Genomic DNA, 24,220 nt, shown 5'->3' with positions numbered 1-24,220 from the left:
AACGCTCCCATCGAAACTGTTTTCTTACTGGAAGTCCTGCTAGAATCATTGACCTAGATAATGCACCATCCTTTATTTTATCAACTTTTACTTTGAATGAGTACGCTGGCCAAATTTGGCCCTTAGGCCCTGAGTTTGACAGGTGACTTATAACAAGTGAAAATATATTGTATTTACTTTTTGTTTGTAAATTTGTGACAACTAGTTTAGTAGCATTGATTTCCAGAGTGTTGAGTTCATAATTGACTGATCATGATTCATGTAGTGATGGACTGATGAAGCTTCGTGAAGAAAGGCCTAATTTTTGAGGTGGTGCTCTCACTTTAAAAATGGTTTGAGGTTTCATTATATCGGTTAAAAAACGTATTATAGAGCAAACAGTGCCATCTAGTGGGCTCTGAAAATTAAAACAGCGCTTCATAAAGCTTCATTAGTGTATCACAACACAATAGTTGGTGCACAATCGTTGCCTGTTGTTATAGTTAACCTCAACATTAAAAGTGCTTCTCTACTTTTTAGATTCATTTCTTAATTTACATCCAAGTAATAATGCTCACAAACAAACTATTTCAAACTTCAAATACTGTCTGTGGTAAATATGTGGACGGATATTAAATCATCTCAATTACAAAATCACACTCGTGGAAACGCACATCAGAGCCGGACGAGCGCTAAACAAATTGATTTAATACAGCCGGTGTAACCTTGTACACAGTCTTTACCCTAAATTAATTTATCCCAATGAATTAGCACTTCATTTATCCAAACCACAACGGTTGTCCAATTAAAATTGCATGCAGCAATTAGAGGTATGTGAAATATACATGATATCGTCACATTTGCATAATAAATCAGGTGCTCTCTGCTTCCATGGAATTACAGCGAGGTTAATGTGTGTCATTATGGGGGAGGCATCGCGCTCTGCTCTGGTGTAAACAGCCCCCCCACCCCCCTGTTAGAGACTCTAATGGGAGCAGATGTAGTAACACAGCTAATAATGCAGTCGACAAGTGCAAAAATCAATTATAGAAATAAGAGAATTAATGAGAATTATTTATCGACTTAAACAGAAGCCAGCGGTCATTAGCTGCAGACCCGTGTTGAAGGACATACAGCATTCAATATGTTATTTTGAGTTTTGTTTTGTCACTTGAGTATTGTTTTCAAGCAGCCCTCCTTCAGATAAATGTATATATTGATATTTAAATCTTGTCATTTTACAGTTCATCTGATTTATATACAATTAAACACCAAAGAACATACAAAATGTATGTTTTTTAAAACGTCTTACACGTTAAACGACAAAAATAGATTTTTAGTGTGAAGACAACTTTCTTTTTTTACTTAACAGAATATTTAATGGTTGTTGATCTGCCATATTATCGGATATGCATTGTTGTCTTCTTTTGCCATTTTTTCTTATCCTTTATCTAAGATGTTGCTGTATTCAGAGGGATCAATACAGTTTTATCTATCTATAACTATTCTGTTAATTTCAAAGTTAAAATACAAAATAATTTATTAATAGGCACATCTTACTGTAATGCAACTTTTAAGAGTTAAGCTAGAAGCAAAGTGAGGATGATATGTGCTATTATAATCTAGTAAACGCTGGTAGATATCAAAACATCAATAAAAATGTGTCCGTTTGTACAAAACTCTTCTAATTTAAATATTTACCTATAAATATTTTAAAAGCCGATTACTTGATCAAATGAGATTAGATACATTAGTATAAGCCCAGGAGAAAATACACGAATATTATGATTCTCCTTCTTTGTCATTTGTTGGAGACACAGAATAGAACCGCTTGAGGAATAATTTTATGGGAAAAATAAAATGTGATCAACCTTTGACCTCTCCCCGTTTTTACTGGATTCTCAAAGTAGTTTAAGTAACTCCACAGAAACCACTTATTTCTCAATGCATTTTAATTTTTTAATCATTCAGTTCTCATCTTTTCTTTAACATCGTTTCATCACACAGATACATATCAATAACAATTGAACCTCGAGCTTCCATGTTTTCATCTATGATCCGACATCCCACAGTGAGCGTAGAAAATATATTCTGGCGTGTGAGGAGTGGGCCGTGCAGGTAACATCTTCAAATAAGCTTGGACAGTTTTGTGGGACTGCTCGTGTTGAAGGGACTGTAGGATCTTCTTTTCGCTGCGTGACCAAACATCAGTCTCTCTCTTGGTGTGTTTGCAGATTCACCAGGGAAGGAGCCCTCACCATCCTGGTGTTGTTCCAGTCTGGCGTCTGAGGGGCCGGCGCTGCTCTCGTCTATCGGATCAAACAGTGAATCAAAAGGCATCTCTCCGGTCTCTGGAACTACTCCGTGTCCAGCACACACCGGGACTTCGCCGACTTCATCCGACCTCTGTGGAGAAAACCCTCCCTCTTTGTTGTTGTTGTTGTTGTTTTCGGTGTTTAAGGTGCCACAGGATAGTTCGGCCTCACCCTCAACTACTTCCTCGGTTGCCGGTTCTTGAACGAGAGAAGAGTTCAATTCCGCAGGAGACGAGCGGGCGAGGGAGAGCCGAGACCCTCTGTTGTTGGAGCCCTCGCCTTCCAGCATCATAGAGTCCAACTCGGAGATTTTGTCCAGGAACGCTGCGTCCATGGAAGCCTCACTGTACTTCTGGAAAGTGTCTGGCTCATCAGCAACATCGCTTGCTGTATCCATCTTAGTTTGACCAGCGAATGGTTGTTCACTGGATTTGGATTTTTCCCAGGCCCCCCAGAAAACAGACTTGAAAGAATGTGCTTCGGTGTTTGAAGACAGACTTTTAGAGAATTTGTCAAGGCTGCTGAAGGGATTTTCGGAGATGCCGTTGCTCTTCCTCGGACTGGGAATTCCATCGAAATCGAGCTTCCTCAGATAAGAACGAGATTTGACCGAACCCCTTTTCTCAGAGAGAGCCGGACTGCGAACCGTCAGTGAGCGAAATGCTGAGGACGGCGTGGAGGGCAGCAGGTCAGAGGTGGTGCTGTCGACGACCGCACTGCTCTGGCTCACACTTTTGTTCAGCTCACTCTGTTCCACTGAAGGCGGGAACATCAGGCCATGATACGAGGGGAACGATCCGGACTCCGTCTGTGGATTACTGCAGATCGAGGCTCTCTCGTCGTCGCTGGTGCTTCTCTTCATCATGTCAATTTTGATTTGTTGTGTGAGAGACTCTGTTGGGGACTTGTCGGTGACGCACACCTGCGGCATCTCAACAGTTCCGGGCTCAGCCTTGCTCAGCTGACTCTCCAGGTCTTCAACGTACTGGTCGCTGCGCTCCAGGGCTTTCCTTAGGTGCTCCATGTCGCGTTCATACTGCTGGACTTTTGCTTCCAGGGCTGCCACGGTGTAGCGCCCAAACCTGAGAGTGGACAAAAATGAGATAAAACATTGTAAAAACTATATACACTAGGAAAGACATCACAACCAGAATAATAAATTGTTTTTTATTTTTTTAAATACCAGATAATAGAGAATTACTTTTTACTCAAACAGCATTTTATTTGGATAATCTTTCTCTTAATATCTTAAATAAACTACACTGTTTGTATATTACATGAATATTTACCACTGTTAAACACACATTTTCTTACAAGATTGCATCTGTTCACGGCAGATATTGTTATGCACTAAATAAGCAAATAAAATGATGAAAACTGAAATTTATTTCAATTCTTTGGCAAAAAGTTTTTTTTCAATGACATGAATGTACTAGTAGTTTCACAACATGTTTGCTGAATTAGCATCACTTCACCACAAGGGAATCTTTGAGGTGTCCTTGGGCAAGTCACTCTCCATAATGCATTAATATTAACTTGTTGGTTTTGGGAAAACCTTGGTGTGTAAACATGTCCGGAACACAAGGCAACAGCCTGAGCTCACAAAAGCAACCAGAAGTTTTGTTCATTATCAAATAAATAAAACTTACTTCTGTGGTGATCTGCTGGCCACCTCGGCTTTGAGTCTCATATTCTCCCGAACAAGGTCAAGGTTTTGCGATCGCAACACCTTGTTTGCCTGAGGAAGAAAAAAAGAGATATTTAAACGATGTGCCTAAAACTAGCATAACAAAAGTCATTTGATTGTTACATGTCCTCAACCATAAACAAAATAAAGGACATGCCTCTTTTAGTCTGTCCATGTCGTTCTTTACGTCATCGCAAGCGTCGGTAGCAGCTCGCAGCTTATTGGCCAGTTCTTCAAGGATGTACGGATCGACAGTTTTTTCATCGCTGTGGGCAGATTTGAAATTTCCCGGATCCAAGGCGGTCTTCAGTTGCAGCTCCAGGTGCTGCTTCTTGTTTTTTAACTCTTCATTATCTTTCATTAGATTGTCAATTTCGACCTGTGCGACACGACAGATTAGATGGTTACCAAGAATAAAGCACCAAAAACACACATAAAAAATTGAATTTAAGTATGTTTGATCAAACTTTAATTATAGTGAGCCAAGCAAAAAAATAACATAAAAAGGCAATACTATGAAAGATTCAAAACAAAATATACCTCATATTCCTGAAAGAGCAGCTCTCCTCTGGTTTTCCTGAGTCGTTTTTTTGTAGTGGGGCTGTACGTATGATCACTCTCATTTGTGCCTCCTACAAACACAAAACAACCATGGATATATTGACAAGAGACACCCATTGACTTTCTTAACTTTTATCACCAATAAACAGTTTTTTTACTATTTACATGCAGAAAGTGTGTAAAATTAAAAGTCTGGACAGTAACAATTATTTGCATTCATGAGTCCAATTGCTGGGGGGAGGAAACTGTTTGATATACATGAAATGTATATATATTTTTAAACCAGGATGAGAAGGGTCAGCCATGATCCTTAATTCCTTAATTTTTAATTCTTAAAAACTTAAAATTATGTTAAGGTGACTGATGGGATTAAGATACTAATATGAGAGAAAAAATAACACATTGTTTATTGATCCATTTCAATGGACATAAACTACATTAGATGAAATACAGATAATAGTGCTAAAATATTTAATTAGTTACTTAATGTCAATATACTTCTTATTTTTATTTTGAGAGTTATCTTACTTCATTCTTTTATTATGTACCGACCCCACACACAAAACATCCCATGTTGTGTTTTTATAACACCGGCAATACAAGCTTTAGATCTCTTTTTAATAACTAAAACATTTTATGCAATAATCACGGAATAAAACTCATCAAGATTCAGGTTAAACGAAGCCCAGACCCACACAATAAACACAACTATTTCAATGAAAACAAACATGGAACCCTTTCGTGTTGCTGAAGCTCACCTAGGACTTCTTTGTATGGGTTCTCTGTCGTGATGGCAACCCTGCATGTGGGACAGTGGCTGGAGTTCTTCACCCACATCTCCATGCAGGACGCACAGAACACGTGGTGGTTGCTACAGATGACGGGTCTCCTGACCTGAACAGTAAACACACCGCGTTAACACACAGACGACATTCACCCTAGCTAGCTAGCTTGTAGCATCAGCTAGCTACACACGTAAACAAGGGAACGGAGGGCGGACATGTTTGTATACCTTTCCGAGACATATCTGGCAGGATATCGGCAGCGTCAGGAAGAGAGTTGACGTTTGGAAGTTAGTATCCATCTCGAGGAGGGTGAAGAGCGTGTAAACACACGCACGCTTCAGACAGACGCACTGCAGCGCAGAGCAGAGTCGCAGTAGCAAACCTCCTACCCGGAAGCTCTCCAAAAAGCGCGCCAAATCGCCGCTCTACGGAAGCCTGGAGTATGCAAAAGGTGTGAAAACAAAATTTGAAAATAGAGTAACACGGGAGGAATAATGACGTTTTCCAGTGGGTGGAAGAAGTAAGTACAACTTATGTATTTACGAAATGGACACTAATAGTAGGAAAGACATCCTAATAGAAACATTATTTGGAATCCAAATGGGACTATAGCATTCTATAGCATTTCTCTGGATACAGGCTCATGTCGGGTTAAGGGAAAATGGTAAATAAAATGGCTGACAAATGTTAAAAAGAAGCAATAAAATCGTCATCCCATTAAAGTGGAACAGAAATAAAAAACAAAATCAATTGAAAAAAATGAAAGAAAATTGGCGGAAATGTTGTGAAGAAGAAAGGACAGGTAGATGGCTACAGAGACAGAACACAGAAACCAATTGGACAAATGAGAAACACGACAAGAACCCGAAAATGGGAAACAATAATAACGTGGTTATGAATTTAGACGCAGGATTGAACAATAAACTTGTTAAAATCAAGAAGCACAGGCAAATATGTCCAACATATGGAGAAGAGAGAAGAATTACAATACAATACATTTGGATTTAAAAGATATATTATTTAGAAATTCCAGAAAAAATGTTACGATTTGGAAATGCAATATAAATTAATTAATATAATTAATATTAATATTAATTAAACAATTTCCCAAAGGAGGGATAAATAAAGTTTTACCTTACCTTACCTTGTTAATCGATAATGCAGTATCTGGATGTTCTGTTCTATGTTGGTCTTTATATCCTTTGTCTTTGTTATTTTTCTTTGATCTATGTTAGTCTTTATATCCTTTGTCTTTGTTATTTTTCTTTGATCTATGTTAGTCTTTATATCCTTTGACTTTGTTATTTTTCTTTGATCTATGTTAGTCTTTATATCCTTTGTCTTTGTTCTTTTCTTTGATCTATGTTCTTTATCTTTAGACTTAGATTGTATCAACTTGTTATTTCTCTTTATTTCTCTTTGTTATTGTCCTTATTTTATTTTGATTTATTTTTTGTGAAAAATTGCTGTATTTGCTGTGGCTATTGGAAAAAAAACAACTTACCTTACCTTAATATCTTTCACACATTTTTCAGCCTCATGCCTCATGTCAACTTAGAGAGAATGTTCAGAGTAATCTGTGCCTTTTCCGAGTTACAGGCAGAAATGTACGTCCACATAACGGCAGCAACAGGACTCTCTTTTTTTTTCGTCCAAAAAGACACGTCAAAACGTCCAAATAACTCCAAACTGCTCCTCTGTTATGTCCCTCTTGAATTGAAGCCTCGACATGAAAAATTGTTGTGGGAAACATTTTTTAAAGTCTATATTATAAGCTTGTTTGTAGCAGAAGCTGCTGTGTCAAGATTTACCCTGAGACACTTATCTTAAAGTATAGACTTATTACTTTTATTTTTCTTGACCATTTTTCTCATGTCAGGGTTTTATTACAAGAATGAGATTACAAGGGAGCAGTCTGGAGGTAATTGCATGTTTTTAGTAGAGTCTTTTACAACAAAAAAAGTGAACACCTATTGCACCGGTCATATGGAAATACACTTCTGCCAAAAAAGTCCAAAAAACGCACAGATTACTCTGAAAATTTTCGCAACCTTTAGCCTTTAGTAGACGTAAGGATGAGTAGAAAATGAGTGAAACTATCACTTTTAGTTGTTGTTCTGTTTGTACTTTCATACTGGGAAAAGTTAACATTTTTGTACATAAATATGTTTTAAATGTTGGAGTTATGCATGTGACAGCCATAGTTGCGTTTATTGTCAAGTTAGCTATTCAAAATGAGCAATGTTAAAATATGTTGTTGTTTTTTTTAATAAAAAATCAATAAAAATAAGGTGAAATACAATGAGTTTCAGAGACTACTGCTTTAAAAATAGTTACCTTTCTGAATGAGTCTTCGGAACCTTAGGATCCTAAATAACAAAAAATTGAATAGTATAGATTTAAGAATATCTAAATAGCTTGAGGTCATATTGAACCTTATTATGTGGTACTACCTTCAACCAGCACGCCAACATGGTTCTTCACCACTACAGTATACAGATAAATATATTTTCTGCAAGGAGTAGATGTGAACATGAATACATATCTACTCTTTTTCCAATAAATTGAAAAGTTAAAAGTGCTTAGTTTGCAGTTTCCAACCTCGGTGTTAAGCTGTGCTCCCCAGAATATTCCACCCACCTTGGTTAAGATGTAAAAAAAAAAAAGAAGACCTAATTTGCATTTTACAAAGGTGACAAAAATAACCCTGTATTTCTGATGGTTCTATGAAGATTTTCAAAAGGTTAGACTTAAAGTGAATTATTATGCACGGGTGTCTGGTGTTTAAAATAGCTTATGTGTAAATAGATGTGCTGTAGCTGTTGAATTCTTGATGGAAAAGGCAAACTTTGAAACCTAGCTCGCAAATATAATTTATTGAGAGGAAGAATATGACGTTGAATATTAGCCGCCGAGGTTAATGGAGAAAGTGACGTATTTATTGCAGATCTTAATTTATTGATATTGTTTTTAAATGACATCGAGGTTTCTCTTATTAATACAATCCCTGCGATAAATGGCGTCTCCACCACAGACCCTTTACCACCAAAGCGATTACTCATATCTTGACCAACATTCCTTCTGCTTCATTTATCTCCAACTACGACATCTTCTAATCTCATTTCAATGGATTGAGTGTCAAATGAGCGTGTACACCGAGCCCACTCTCAAAACACGTGTAAGTGGCTGTTTGCACCACCGTGATGAACTGATCGCAGAGCAGTGTTTGTGTTTTCTTCTTGTCTTTTAGTCAGGATTGAAATATAAGGTTATATTATATTCAAATATAAGGTGAATGAGTGCATGAATGCTCCTTCCCAGGTGCAAAACAAATAGACTCAGGGACTTATTCATTCCTCGGGCTATTAAATTGTACAATTCTGAGTTCGGGGGCAGGAGTGGAGTGAAAGTATCTGGATGTTCTGTTCTATGTTAGTCTTTGTATCCTTTGTCTTTGTTGTTTTTCTTTGATCTATGTTCTTTGTCTTTATCTTTAGACTTAGATTGTGTCATCTTGTTCTTTCTCTTTATGTTCTTGTTCTTATTTTATTTTTATTTATTTTAAACAATTGCTGTATGTATTGGCTATTGGAAAAAAACAATTTCCCGAAGGAGACCTCCTGAGGGATCAATAAAGTTTTTACCATACCTTACCTTACCTTTATGATAACCGTCAACTGTAGACACTAGGTTTGAATCTCATAATGCAATGATATGCATTCACTGTGGCAGGTGTCTCTGGGTACTTTTGTTTCCTTTTTAGAGCAAAAATCATATACATTGAGGCAACAATATTGATCATAAACAGAAGTTGCGGTGAGAAAACACATTTCAGTTATTATTGTCGCCTTTCATAGTAAATATCGTTCTTGAAGTAGTGTTAATGTACACAAACTGATAAAACACTAAGCAGGTCCATATTAGATTAAACATTTTTACTTATCTTTAACGAGTAAAAAAAAGCAAAAAATAATCATAATGTTTAGGTTTTTTTCATTCAAAAGTAAGACAAAAAGTCAAGCATTATTAATAAACCCAATAACAAATGCTTGGAAATGAACCATTGCACGTGATTTCTTGCTTTCTTCTGCAACAGTTCAAGTCATTAATTGCCGACAGTCAATTAATCATGTCCAGAACAGACGTCTGCGTCTATTGATCCTGTCCAGGAGCGTATTTTTCATCCCTAAATGACACAGATTGGCAGCTTTGACCAGCATATGTAATGGACGACAAAGCACCAATGGCCCATGTGTCAGTTTCGCCACTGGCCAGGAGTGTGTTCTCTCCCCGGCGCCTGCCAAATAGCATCTTTACCATTTAGCCGGGAAAGGTTTAGATTGCCCTTAGAGCACAGCAGCGGCGCCGTGTGCCCTGGTGTTCACATGACCTTTTCTGTTTGAGGCGCAATCTCTGACAAATGCTTGCTTTAATTAGCCGGAACCCTTGGCTGCCACCCCACCCGGCTTACGATCCTCTCATCCTCACACACACACCGACACACACTGGGCAGCCAGAGGTGGGACAAGAATGAGAGTCTATTTAGGGGGAGGTATAAACGTACCCTTTTTATTGCTACAATACGCTCAGATATTATGTAGATTTTGGTGTTAAAGGAAGGACAGCCATCGGTATTCATTTTCAACATCACTGGAAAGTGTCACAAAGAAAGACGTCAGAACAAGGAGGGGGTCAATTGAAGAGTAAGAGATAAAGCAATGCACATTAGGAGGTTTTAGATAACATGCTATTGATCAGCTACTATCAGGGGCTGAAGAGGGAGAGTGTGAGGACAATATAAAGGGCATTAATGGACATAAGGAATTATCTTTAATATGAGCATTTTATCCATAAACAGGCAAAAAAAAAACATTTCATCATGATAAAAATTGAGCTATTGACTCATACCCTTGTTACAGTGGAGACTTATTGGAAATCATATTGCACTGTACTTTATTAAACCATACTGTTCGACACTATACCACAGTGTACGGTACGGTAGGGTAGGGTATAGTATGGTATGGCATGTTATGGTATGGTATTGTATGGTATGGTATGGTATTGGTACGGTACGGTACGGTACGGTACGGTACGGTACGGTACGGTATGATATGGTATGGTATCAGTTCGGAACGGTACAGTATGGTATCGGTCCGGTATGGTACGGTACGGAACGGTAGAGAAGGGTACGGTACTGTTTCGTATGGTATGGTAGGGTATGGTATTGGTACGGATACGGTATGGTAGGGTACCGTATGGTACGGTATGGTATGGTATTTCATAGCACTGTACCGTATTGAATCGAATCCTATCCTATAAGATATACAAAGAGACTCAAGAAGTTACATAAAGTAGGTACAATAATCTAAAAACTGGAGTAATAAAACAAGCAAAACAGAAAAAAATTAAAAGGACCAAACAAGATATGATGGGACAATGTGGTTCTTGGTCTTCATTCTGGCCACAGAAAGGTAACAACATTAAGACATGACAGGGTATGTGAAGTGCATCAAGGCAAACAAACTAATATGCAAGATACCAATACTGTTTATCAGAAAATATGCCCAGAAAGGAAAAGAGCTTTTTATATCTGCAAATTAAAAAAGAGCAACTTGTCAACATCTTTTTAGAGAATATTTACAAGCAGTATCATTCAAATAATAATACAAATATTTTGTGAGGCAGAACATTATCACAAGTAAAATATTATACAATGTACTTAAAAATAATTACAGTTAGAATGCTATATTAGTGTTATAATTGTCGAGACTGGTCTTAGTCTTGGTCTTGGTCTTGGTCTTGGTCTCGGGTCCTCTCTCCCTCTGGCTGCATGGCACAAACATTGGTACGTATCCATCCAGCTCACTCCACAGAGAAAAATTTAACAGATAGTTTACAAATGAACTCCAATGTGATGATAACTCTCTTTAACTTGAGCCAGTTATTTCATACATTATGTGTGTGTTGTTTTTTTCTTAAGTGCCTCAAATGTTTCTCTGTCTTTCTTGGTAGAAACTTGGGTTCGAATGAGGTGGTCCTGACCAGCTGTCTATGCTTTTTATTCAGAAATGTTAGAATTTTAAGTAATAACGGTTCTGTTAAACTAGCTTGTGGGGAGTTTAAAACGTATAATACGAGATCATAAAAGTGTCGATTAGATTGAGGCTCATCCATGTTCATTTCAACATTCAATACTTTGCAGTGATCCACCAGTACAATGATCTTTTTATGGCTGGAATTAAAGCAGAGCGAGGACGACGACGGTCCATCTTTGGGCTCCGCAGCTGCAATCTCAAGTGAAATAGGAACACGGGCACAAAGAGCAGTTTTATTGGAAACGGGGCCTAATTATTAGGATGTAAGTCAGGCTGTGACTGGAGGGCCGTCTCCTTGTTGCGAGCCCGGTTTATATTTATCCTCTGCAGCTACAGCAGCAGTGCCACCATCACCACCAGCAGCGTGGGGTGTTTTTATTACATTGCCCCAAGGCAGGTTCAGCCCTGTCTCTTTCACACACACACACACACACACACACACACACACACACACACACACACACACACACACACACACACACACACACACACACACACACACACACACACACACACACACACACACACACACACACACACACACACCCTGCAGGACTGGCAGCCACTTGAGTCGCCTCCACAGCGGAGTTAGCCCACATCCCCTCGCGGCCGGGCCCATGGGACAGTGGTAGAGGGGGGGAGGGAGTATTATGGTAATACTATAGCCTGCTGCCGCTGTCCCCTCTCCTCACACAGCAGGAGAGGACCATCATTACAAGTATTATAGCAATCTGTTTAAGAGGGACACGTTCGGAGAGGTCGGCTGACGGTGGAAGGATGAGTGTTGCATACATAGATCATATAAAATATGATTAAAATGTGTGCGAGGGGAGCAGGAATAAAATGCAAAACTTGTTATGAACACCTTATATCAAGTCCCGTGTCAAACGACCGCCAGTAAATCTCTATTTTCCCCTCTTCTCTTTTGTATTTTATTAAAGGTTTCTTGTGCCGTGCCGGCCATATCTCACCGGCGGGAGGCTTGTGGCACATAAGGAATAAATAGGACGTAAAGTAGTCGAATCTCTAATGTCTCGTATAGCTTTACCATCTGTTTTGTAGTCATGTGTTTGAAATCCATTAGCGTGTGACGGAAAATAAAAGTAGCACTTCCATACTGTAATAGGGATTCTTCCATCGCCGCGTTACACGTATTTATCGTCGCAAATGACATTCAGGATTCTCCAAGCGAATGTCCATTTAATAAAAGATGCTGAAATGATAATGCAAGTTGCTGCGTGGTTTTTAAATCATGGTGAGCCAGTTACTTCAGAGACAATTGGATTAATGTGACACTGATCTAATGATGACTGTAATGTATGTTAAAGTCATTGATCGTGATGTTCTAGAAGCTCCAGGACCACAGGAGAGACACCACAAACATGTTTGAAGATGAGATAAGGTAATCTTCTATTAGTCCAGTGAAGGGAAAATCCAGTTACGGCAACAGAAAAGGCCCAAAAATATGATTGAAATAAAAACAAAATATTGTTTTTTTTACATATGTATCATACGTTTTAAATTATTTGATTCTTTATTGTAGGTTTAATTTCCTGGAGTGACTAATATTTGCTGACACCATCATAAATTATAAACCTGACGTTAGCCATATTAAGCTAAAGCTAGCAACATATAGTATTATATAATATGCGCTGTTGTGAAAGTGTGTTTCCCCTCTGGGGATGAATAAAGCTTTTCTATTCTATTCTATTCTATTATTATTATTATTATTATTGTCTTTCCACCTGTCTATTGTAAAGCACGTGGGCCACATCTTACCTATGACCAAATTGGAAGTTATAATTTTTTCAACGTTAATAAATAAGCAATTCAATCTCTCAATATAATCTCAATATTTTTTTCAGTTTTGACCTAAATTTGTTATTTATTTTCACATCTAATGCTCTGATGCGGTGGTGTCAAATTAAACCAAACACGGGCCAAAATCAAAATGTTTTAGTTCTCATAAATGTTTTAATCAAGTCAAAATGATTTCCTTCTAACTTTTCAGATGGAAATCTAAATTTGATTCATGCTTAATATCTGTTAAATCACCTCGAGACCAGCTAAAAGTTAATTAGAGAGAGAAAAAAAGTGATGGATTCATGTGTCATTAACGGTCTGTACCCGATCACAAGACAGATATCTCTTACAAGACTCTTTCCTTTTCCTCTTTTTTTTTCAGGATCAGATGGATCAATGGATGTAGAAAACATCTTTTAATGGTGAAGCTCTATCAAATATTCCCAGGATGATTTATTGAAAACACATATAATCCCATTAATCCTGCCGCCAGAAGAAACCAAATACGCCAGAAGTCAAAAAAAAAGATTTTCTCCATTTCTTTCTTTTCTTGGCCGGACTGAGGTCACCAGAAGAGGAGATAAAAGAGAGAGGCGGAGATAAGAGCTGCACAAATGTCCCTGAAACCTGAGTCTTTATTGGATGTGAAGGGCACTAACACACACACACACACACACTTTATCCTGACTAGTGTTAGCTTAACTATTGAAACAATACATTATAATCCAAGTAGCAACGAAAACAAATTCTATATGATTCATGTTTCCTGACTCAGACTGACACCACGGTGACACACACACCCGTGCACACACACACACACACACACCTACATACCAGGAGGCCTTATTAATTATTTGTAGCCACTTGACTTCATATTGTGCAGCCGACGGTCTGGTCAAAGATTATAATTACCACTTCCCTGTTTGTATCATTTTCCTTCTCTTGTGCTTTTAGTGCCATATTACTTGTCGTGTCCCTCTCGCCCTCCCATGTCCTCCTCCCTCTCTCCCACGTATACACAAGAAGCAAAAGTGCAGCCACATCATTTATTGATAAGACAAAAAGAATGTAATGAAATTATCAATGTTCTTGAATTAATTATGAACATGATTAAGAAAGCTAAAATCTCAGGAGCCGGTCTCTCATTACCCATTCACTCTCAGGGATTGCTTTCATTCAAGGGAAGCCGAGGCTGGGAAAAGCCTTCCAGCGGACGCCCAGTCCAGTCCGGACCTGCTCCCCGAGTGTCTTGGTCCGTTCCCTCTGCCCGACGGGGGTCGATTGACCGGCGGTTCCAGAGGACTGCGAGCGCGCCCCGGACCACTCTCCTGCACCGACGCCGCACCTCCGAGGCTGCTGCTGGCCTCTCTCCATGCTGAGGATGTTGCAAACCCTCCTGGTCCAGGCTCAGGGGTCTTGACCCTCCAGAGATCCCGGTCACTCAAGGTAAGCAAAATTCTCTACTATACTGCTCAATCTATTTTATCATTCATGTCATGATTTTTATCCAACACACTGGGCTGTATTTTGAATGTATTGTGTGGATGATATTATTTATGTAAAGGACAGAAGGATGATTTCAAAATAAAATAATATTATCAAAGTATTAGAAAATAAAACAAGTGTAATTATAAACACCAAATGTACATACTTTTTTTATACTTATATTTGATTAAAGATACATATTTTATCATTATCATGTATAAATACAAGGCATCATCATCATCTAAAATTGGTGTTTATTAAAAAAAAAGCTACATTTAACAGCTCATCAATCACAATTCAAATCTCATCATCACTTATGTGTAGCGTCTCACACACACACACACACACATTTGTCGTTCCTATGGCTTCATTTGAGAGTACAAGTTATTATCTATAACCAGTTTCTAAATACATGCATGAGCTGCGAAAGCTAATATAAAACTTCAGTTACAGACATAAATTCAAAAATATATATATTATCATAATCATTATAACATATATTTAACAACAACACAACGATTCAGTTGGTCTTTTTCTGGTGTAAATCTCAACAGACGTGTTTCCTCTTTTAATTGAAAAACAGAAGCCCCCCCCTTTGTTAAAACGTAACTTCTTTTTTAAATACACAAGAATATCCTCTCGCGTTCCACTCACTATCCATTTATATGCAGTGAGAGGAAATACAGCTCGCTTGCACAGCAGATATATCTCTTTGCTTCTATCTTTCTTCTGCTCGCTCACGGGGGACGATATATGGGGCAATAATCCCCAAAGCATCGGGAGTTTTAAACAAAGTCTCAAACCTGCCACTTTTTTTTTTGCCATGATATTTCCAGGATTTTACAATGTATACACAGTCGAGCGTATACGAGACATGTTCATTATAAATATGTGAACTGAATGTTTCTGTGACTTTATCTTTCGTTGTAATCCATAAATAACATATTTTCGCTGTAATTGCATTGTGGGAAATATTTGGTCCTTATTATTATTTATCACATGGCTCACTTCATCTTTCTATTGACACAGTTTTCTTTTCTTAAACATGTATACTTCAATAAAACATTGTATTTGTATGGATGTTTATTCATTCAAATTCAAAGTTGAATTCAAATTCAACATATATTTATGAAAAATTATAAATTATTATTCAAATTGTAAAATAACACATGTGTAATCTTTTACAAAATAGAGAACACAAAATTGCAAAAATATATTATTTTTGGATTTATTTTCTTCCTAATTATGATAATTACTGTGTAACTGTGTTATTATTTTTGTAATTATATAACAACATGAAATAATATGTTAAAACACAAGAGTCTTATTTAATAATCTTAACCAAACATGACTTGCATTTTAGATCAGAAAACGATTTCTCTATTAACTAAATCATGTTTATTAGCTTTATTGTAGACAGTTATTCCTCATTATAAAGTTGTATTAGCATACAGGCTAACATATATATATTTTCTCTTGCATAAAAACACTTACCATAATTACTTATAAATAACAATATATAAGAAAGTAATACATTGATATTTGTTCACAAAAGTGTTATTTTATTTTATAACCTTGAAAATGATTATTAATAATAATAATATATAAATGCTGTATTTATTTATTTATTACCATACAAACATATACATACAGTATATACATACAAAAACATGTCATGGCCTTTAAATAACATTACATATTTAATAAGTAGTAATGGGAATACATGACTATGATAAACTTATGAATTTACAGTAATTATTTCAATTATTATTGCATATTTTCTCATATAAATAATCCTTATAATAACAACAATTGAGAATTAGTCGACTCTTGTGTATGTTGTTCATTCGAAGGCGTCCTCCTTCCATTTAGAGTTTAGAGTTAAAAAAAAGAAGCAGCCGACTGCCCCCGGATCAATGCCACATTTCCATTTTGCCAAAAACATATGAGGATTTCTGCAGTTCTTTGAAACACACGAGCGAGGAAGAGAGATATGTGCAGGGTTTTAATGGCGGTCCTCCTGTCCTGGAGATTGATCCAAGTATTGGATCGCACATAAAGCTGCAGTTACTGGATATTACCCGCTGCTATCGGCCTGCAGTGATGGCCTGGATAAGAAGTGCTTAGCAAAGAGGATGCTCCTCCAGGGCAGATACGGTTTCTCAGCCCTCTGGGAACAACAACCACATGCCTGCTGCTTGCTCAGGAACTTTTTACCTCATCGAGTAAATCCAAGGCCTTATCAAGTTACTGGCCTAGTGAACTGCTCCCAAAAATGACCTCAGATCTGGAGTAGATGAGCAATTAAGTGGCATCTGCTTCTCATAGATAAGCTTGTTGACTGTGTGGATATTGAACATGCAGGAGACGTTAACTGTTGCTTAGAACTGCAGATCATGAAGAGGAAGTTCAGCAGCTGTACTTGAGGAATAATCCAAGTTACATCAATATAATTGTTTCTAATCTTTTAATAATAATGTAGAAATATTACCATTTACCTTTATATAATTAAAAATATCTTCCTCTTCTTCCTTTTCATTTTCTCCTTCTACTCTTCTTTCTCATCCTCTTCTTCTTTATCCTTTTCCTCATCACTCCCTCGTCTACCTCTTTGTCTTCCTCTTGCTCTATTCTCTTCAACTTTTTTCTCCTCCTCCTCTTCCTCCTCTGGCTCCTTCACCCTTTTCACATCCTCTTCCTCATCCTCCTCCTATTCCTCCTTTCCCTTCTCATCTCTTTCTGCCTCTCTTCTTCCTCATCATCCTCATCTCCTTCCTCCTCATTCTCTTCCTCTTCCTTCACATCCTCATTCTCCTTGTCTATCTCTTCCTCTTCTTTATACTTTTCATCCACTTCCATGTCTTCATACTTTCTCCTTTTCCTCATTCTCCTCCTCTTCTTCCTCAGCCTCTTCCTCCTACCCCTCTTCCTTCTTCTCCCATTCCTTGTAATCCTTTCCTTTTACCCCTTCTCCTTCCTCTTCCTCATTCTCTTCCACTTTTTCCTCCTTTTCTTTTTCCACCTCCTCCTCTTCCTCCTCCTCCACTTCTGCTTCCTCCTCGTCCCCTTCTTCCCCTTCCTCCTATTCCTCCTTTTACACATCCTAACACGCTTCATTCTCCTCCTCCTCTTCCTCCTTCTCTTCTTCTTTGTCATCCTCCTCTTCCTCCTACTCCTCATCTTCTTACTTCACCTCCTTCATTCTCCTTTTCTATCTCTTCATCCTCTTTATGCATTTTTATCCTCTTCCACGCCCTCATTCTCCCTGTCTTCCCCTTCTTTCCCCTCTTTAACCAACTTCCTCCTTCTCCTCTTCTCCCTCAGCCTATTTTTACTCCTTTTCTCCTTTCCACCATGCCGTTCTTTAATACAACCAAAGACCCCAAAAAACATGTATTTAAATTATTTAAAAAGCAAAACTGAAGATTGTATTATTGCCTCAATTGGCTTAGTTTGCAAACAGCAATGGATCATAAAGGATGAGGATCAGCGACGATTAATCTCTGGTGAAGAAGTTTGATCCTCCTGATTGGGGATAAAAGGTTTGACAGTCTGAGAAGAAAAGTAAAAGTCTAATTGCGATGCCTCTGGTGGAGCAACTTTTACTATCTGATCTGTGCCAGTCTGCTGGGCAGCAACTACCCATGAGCATCTGCTGTATGTGTCTCTTTGGTATTACCCATGAAGCACCTGGCTCGACCACCACAGCCCAGATGGCGGCTAAGCAGACTAATTATTTCATCACAAAACTCTTGATGTCCCACACCAGCTCCGCACGATCACTTTGGCGCTCGGCGTCTCTCCCTCCAGTTCCGTGGAGCAGCGAGTCTGCCACGGAGCCATAAAGATGTCAAGTGGATAATCACGGTCATAGACGGGCCCCAGTGCAGTGCTTATCTTCCAGATGTGAACATGCTCTTATGTGCGGCCCAGCAGAGGCGAGGGAGGGGAGAGTGGGTGTGTGTGTATTTGCCCATTGTGATCATTAATGTTTAGTTTATTAAGAATTATTGCAGATGAAGTTGTTTTGCAAATAATCGGCTGGATCATGTGAAAGATGAAAGTTTGATTTGATAAAACTAGATTATTAAATTACATTGTTCATGTTGACGTGTCGTCCCAGGGTTCTTTTGTGACCCATCCTGTGATGATCGGGTCAGGATCTTCGACAAAAAAAACCTGGATATTTTTAAAACCGTCTTAAATTCAGGATGAGACTGAATTACAGCGGCGAGAGCATCTTGTGTCGTCAAGAATGAAGCCAGCTGAAAGTTACAGGCTCTCAAGTGTGACGCAATAGAAGCTCTGAATGGAATAACGCCTCATGGTCCACTAAGTCAACATCTAGATACGCCTTGAGAGGTTTCTGGTTCTCCATGGAGGAGAAAAAACCCTCTGAGCTTGATGATGAAGTGTTTCCATTAGGGCTGATCTGCTGCTTCCTCAGCAGCATCACCGACAGGATGGGTTTGTTAGAGCAAGGTGTGGGCCCCACAGAGATAACCTCTCTACATGCTCCCCAACAGGAGCCTGATCTATCACCTTCTGGTGCTGGTTAAGTATATTTAGTGGGTCTGCTTCTGTTACTCTGTGGCTGAAAACTCAACAATTCTCACCTCAATTGTTAAATCAGCCATTGTATAAATGAGTTTCTACTCTCAGCTGACAGTTTACAAAACAAATTCAAACATTCCAAATTTACAACAGGAAAAGAAGATTAATACATTGTTAATATTAAAACCTTCGTCTTATAGATGGCAGACAATTGTAAGGCAGCAATAAGGAAACTATAAAAATAAAGAAAGTTATATTTGATTAAGGACAATTAAATATATAATGAATATAATGCTAAATATATGTATATATTTATACAAGAATCATTTTGATTACCAGAATTTTGAGTTATGATAGTATGTAAAACGGATTTTCTTATATTTGTATTCAAATATTCATAATTCCATCAATTGTAAACATCCATATAGAGTTATTAATAACAGCTGACGGAAATGAATATGATAGTTTTGTGAAGCGGGTTTAAAATGGGTCTTTTTTTCAACTTTTTGGCCCATGAATAAGAAATGATCATAACAACAATAACACAAACAATAAACAACGATATTAAGAACAGGAATTATATTTATAAAAATCAGTACTGTTGTCGTCGTCTTCATCATCAATTATTTAATTCGTTTTATTAACAATGTTCTTTTTTATTCCCAAAACTGTTGTATGTTTATTTGTAGAAGTAAAAACAACTTATTCAGAAAATAAACATCTTGTTTAAATCTTGGATATAAATATAAAAAATATATAAATATTGTATATATATTATCATTATTATCAGAATCATAAACTTTTATTGCAAGCATTGTAAACACAACACAGTAATTGTTACGTTATTATTATTATTATTATTATTATTATTATTATTATTATTACTATTATTATTAGTATTATTATATACATGTGTTAATAAAAATACATTTTCCAACACAAAACACGTAAAAATTAATAATTTAATTAAATAATATCCAATCGCTTGCAGCTCCGGTGTTCAACTTGGGGACAAATTAGCTGGAAAAAAAGCAATAAAGACTCTAATTTGTCCCAATACGACTCTTCTTCATCCCTTCACCCCCTGCTTCTTCTCCTCCTCTCCCTGAAGTGGATCCCATCTGCTTTGGGGAGCTCCAGCCAGCATGCAGTAGCAGGATAAGCACACCATTTCCCTGTCAATACTTTGCTATTAGCTCCCGCAGATCCATATATCACAGGCCTGCAGGACATATTCTGGTGTGAGGTGTTCTTATCTGAGCGGCTCCGTAACAGGGTCGAGTCTCGGGCCCTGCTCTTTGACTCGTCCACTCAGAAGGGTTTTGATAAAAGGGACACTTATTTGAGGCCCCTGTGAGAACAACATTAGCAGGGAAATACTCACATTTTTAAAAAAGATAAAAGTAAATAAAACAGGCTTTGTAACCTAAACAAGTGACATCTTGAAGTCTCGGAATTGACCAAACCAATGTTTAAACTAACCCTAGAAAACAGTGAAAATAAAGGTTTAAAGGTTTTAGCCACAATTAGTTGAAACATAACTGGAGAAACGAATAAACTATTTTTACTTCCTGCTCAGAGCTGAGTTTTTAGAGACAAAAATAGTTAAAAAACAAAGAAAATGTTGTTTCATACTTTTTCACTAATCTTAAGTAGTTAAAATACCATTAATATCATATTTAAAAAATAAATAAAACACCCTCTTGACAAAAATATATTATTGATGGTTAGATGAGGCTTCATGAAACAGCTACTGAGGTGTTGTGATACAGTGGTGTCAGTTTGAAGGACCACTAGGTGGCAGTCTGAAAATGATGCCAGATTTCATTGAACCAGTAGATCAGAGCCAAACATAATAAAGCAGGGAGATCTATTGGTTTTCAAAATAAAGACACTGAATCTCGATACCTCATCAGCTGTTTCATGAGGCCAGACACAATCATTTCATAAAATTAATTTTAAAATTATATAGAGAGTTAATAACAAAAGCTGACAGAATTTAAAATTTATTTGGCTCAAAAATGACATTTCACAGCAGGCCCAGTGACGAAACATTTGTTGTCAAGTTTGGTAGATTCTCCAACATTTCCACCAGTCAGCCTTGACTGCTAGATCGTTTTTTTTTGCGACTGACGTCTATGTGATTAGAAACGTTCATCTTTTCGAGGGAATTTTTACAAAGCCACAGTGAGAGAAATGTCCTACTTACTCGACACATTGTTGTACATCACAACACCGACCGCTCCCACCCGTCAGCATATGTTCCCGCAAATGTCCCAGGGCCAGTTTCACAGCTGTTTTTTATTATGGAAGAAGGAGGGATGAAAACAGGACACGTGGTTTCGGGATGAAACGAGGAGATTAAGCGTGGAAGTGAAATGGAGATGATGGAGGAGACGGTGACCCCGGCCCTCGGCGGGCTGCAGCTTCGGCCTGCTAAACAGCTGATAATTAGTTTGCCTGCGAGGCAAAAGCCATTTGGTGTCTGTGGCGACTAACAAGAAGACTCATGATTCAGAGGTTTGAGCGGATAATAGAAACGTTAAATCTTATTAATTAATGTCACCTATTTGTGTCCACGCGACAGATGAGACTTCTCAGGTGATTACTGGTGATGGCTTGATGAGAAGGTTGATGACGCCTCATGATACAGTGGATTTTAAAAGCTCAGTGGGTGATGCTTTCAGTTGGAAAATGATGTCAGGTTTCACTTATTTCAAAGATTATAGTCTGTGGAATACTTTATCATTAAAAACATCATCAGCTGCTCCTTTAGCTACAAATACAACTGAAAAAACTTTGAACTTTGTTGAGTAGTTGGTCAATATAACACTTGGATTGAATCTTTATCCTGTAAAGGGCACTTGAGATTTTTAGTTTTGGGCCTTGCTTTTCCGTAAAGGCTATAAACATTATTATTTGTTTATTCGTCTCATTCCAAGGATAATTTTAAACTACACCAAAGTTATTTAGCTCAAGTATTAAGCAAGTTGCAGACCTTTGAAAGTCGCGAGTCCCCCATTGTTTTTTGGCCTTGACCTCCTGAGGGATCAATAAAGTTATTATCCATCCATCCATCCATCCATCCATCCATCCATCCATCCATCCATCCATCCATCCATCCATCCATCTACTAGCCCTCAGCAACTTTTAAGTCCATGCAAGCATGTTAAAGGGACAATAAATCATTTTAAACGAATGCTAATGATACAGAGATGTATAATCATGTATGAATAAAAATAAAAAGTCCAATATCAATATGATCATCGCTAACGCTAGCGGCTACATCAGCATGTTGCAGTTTGTTAGTACTATCTTTAATCGGATATGTCTGAACACCATCCGTTAAAATTTGCACAATCCGTGAGCACATGCACACAACAATGGCCTATTTTGGTTCGTCATGTTTATACGGCAGTTTATCAACACTATCTAGAAACTCAGCGACCTATTAACACGTGTGCGTTGTGTTAAAAAATACAACTTCATTTATATAGCAGATAATATAATGCATCGATTTTATGAAATGATGATCGTAATAATAGAGTTTTCCTGCCAAACGTTGCTCTTCTTTTAGGATTTTTATTTTTACAATCAAAGTACACAGACTCTATTATTTTTTAACTTTGAATGATTCACAAAATCGATGCTTTGAGACTTGGGGAGATTTTATAAATAAAAGTTGTGTGGCTCATGCACAACTTGAACGCTAATTTCCCAGTTGGTGCACTGACACTAATATGCAATACAGTACTAATCGTACTTTTTGACTGAATTTCTAAAATTGTGCAGGTTTCTTACAGCGTTCTAAATCCCAATTCAATATATTCTTGTTTAGCAACAGTGAAAAAGAAACAAAAACAAACAAATTTGAACTCAATTTTAATGTTTGAAAGGATTTAATTTATAAAAAATACATCCAAATCATGCAAATAAAACATCATGGCCTATGATATTGTAGCCATGAATGCAGCTTCACAAAGATCACCAAAGACAATAACTCGAGGGTGTTGTGTAAAACAACATATCGGCTCACGATCTACGAGCTCCGTAAACATCTTTATGAATATCTTTGCTGCTCTGCATCGCCTTTTAACAGCCAATAACCCGCCGAGCAATATGGTCTTGAAAGGGTTAACGTGGCTCTCATGCGCGAGCATCTCGACATCCATCATGCGTCTCCGTAACCGGATCAGAGCTTCAATCAGCGGTCGGATTAGATTGTAGTCTATTAATCTTACATATTAGGAATATCCATTTGTGAACACAGACGGCCTGCAGAGGCCATCGCTTCACTTGTTGTCTCTGGATGTGATTAGCGAGCGTAACGATGTGATCCTGGGGGTCACGGCAGATATAGATTAGTTTGCATCTCCACCTTCGCTGGCTGGAGTGTTGCAAGAATGAACAATCTGATGTCCAGGGTCTCCCGGGGATCCGGCCCGTAGTCACCTAATGTATTAAGTGAGCGGGGATAATACGGAGTTGTTTCTATGCGGCGCCGCTCCCCCTCGGCAATTACGCCACCAAATATCCCGATATATTAGCGGAATGTCGTGCGAATGTGGGCCCAGCATCTGGCCATCGCTCAGCCGAGAGAGCGGAGTCACAACATTTGTCATTAATAAACAAATAGAACACATTCGCACTTCTATCTGGGCAGACCGGCGTTCCAGATGGAGCGTTAAATAAAAGAGCGAGTCCGAAAGATGTCCTCTCCGGGAACACCTGCTAATGTGTGAGTCACAACAGTCGACGAGATGATTTACTCATTTATTACCTGCACTTGTGCAAGTGAAACTTCATTAATGATGGAGGAAGTTCCAGCATGTTAAAAGTATCACCAGCACTGCGAGGTACGAGAGAAGATATGAAGAGCTTGGAGTTTCCTTGATAGTGTCTCTTACATTTAAAAGTCTTAGTAAAGCTTTACTGGGACCTGGGCTCAGGTGTGAC

At 38.0% G+C, this 24,220-nt stretch overlaps 2 protein-coding genes across 3 annotated transcripts in view; one reads left to right on the top strand and one right to left on the bottom strand.

Moving 5' to 3' along the window:
- Positions 1 to 1,913: 1,913 nt before the first annotated feature.
- Positions 1,914 to 5,710, bottom strand: obi1 (ORC ubiquitin ligase 1). Its single transcript, XM_087793915.1, has 6 exons — positions 5,555 to 5,710; positions 5,301 to 5,436; positions 4,522 to 4,613; positions 4,139 to 4,360; positions 3,944 to 4,032; positions 1,914 to 3,376 (listed from the first exon to the last, which is right to left on the bottom strand). Exons 1-6 carry the CDS (start codon positions 5,624 to 5,626, stop codon positions 2,107 to 2,109), a joined length of 1,881 nt encoding a protein of 626 aa, XP_087650041.1. The 5' UTR covers positions 5,627 to 5,710; the 3' UTR covers positions 1,914 to 2,106.
- A 77-nt stretch (positions 5,711 to 5,787) lies between these two features.
- LOC148076561 (uncharacterized) overlaps positions 5,788 to 24,220 on the top strand; it is a 33,870-nt gene continuing 15,437 nt past the window's right edge. For both annotated transcript variants that reach the window (XM_087793916.1, XM_087793917.1), the window contains exons 1-2: positions 5,788 to 5,847; positions 14,389 to 14,671. In XM_087793916.1, the coding sequence (XP_087650042.1) occupies positions 5,822 to 5,847; positions 14,389 to 14,671 (309 nt within the window). In that variant the 5' untranslated portion in view covers positions 5,788 to 5,821. The remainder of the gene's footprint in view (positions 5,848 to 14,388; positions 14,672 to 24,220) is intronic.

The sequence above is a fragment of the Callionymus lyra genome, chromosome 6 (assembly GCF_982586985.1).
Source record: "Callionymus lyra chromosome 6, fCalLyr1.hap1.1, whole genome shotgun sequence".
Classification (NCBI taxonomy): domain Eukaryota; kingdom Metazoa; phylum Chordata; class Actinopteri; order Syngnathiformes; family Callionymidae; genus Callionymus; species Callionymus lyra.
This window is presented reverse-complemented; position numbering and strand designations above follow the sequence as displayed.

What these genes read in the sequence shown, in the direction of transcription:
- obi1 (XM_087793915.1), bottom strand. Translation starts at nt 5,626, where the DNA reads ATGGATACTAACTTCCAAACGTCAACTCTCTTCCTGACGCTGCCGATA. An exon ending in CCCATACAAAGAAGTCCTAG is followed by an intron (nt 4,614 to 5,300) that starts GTGAGCTTCAGC and finishes TTGTGTTTGTAG; the next exon opens with GAGGCACAAATGAGAGTGAT. An exon ending in TGCTCTTTCAGGAATATGAG is followed by an intron (nt 4,361 to 4,521) that starts GTATATTTTGTT and finishes CGTGTCGCACAG; the next exon opens with GTCGAAATTGACAATCTAAT.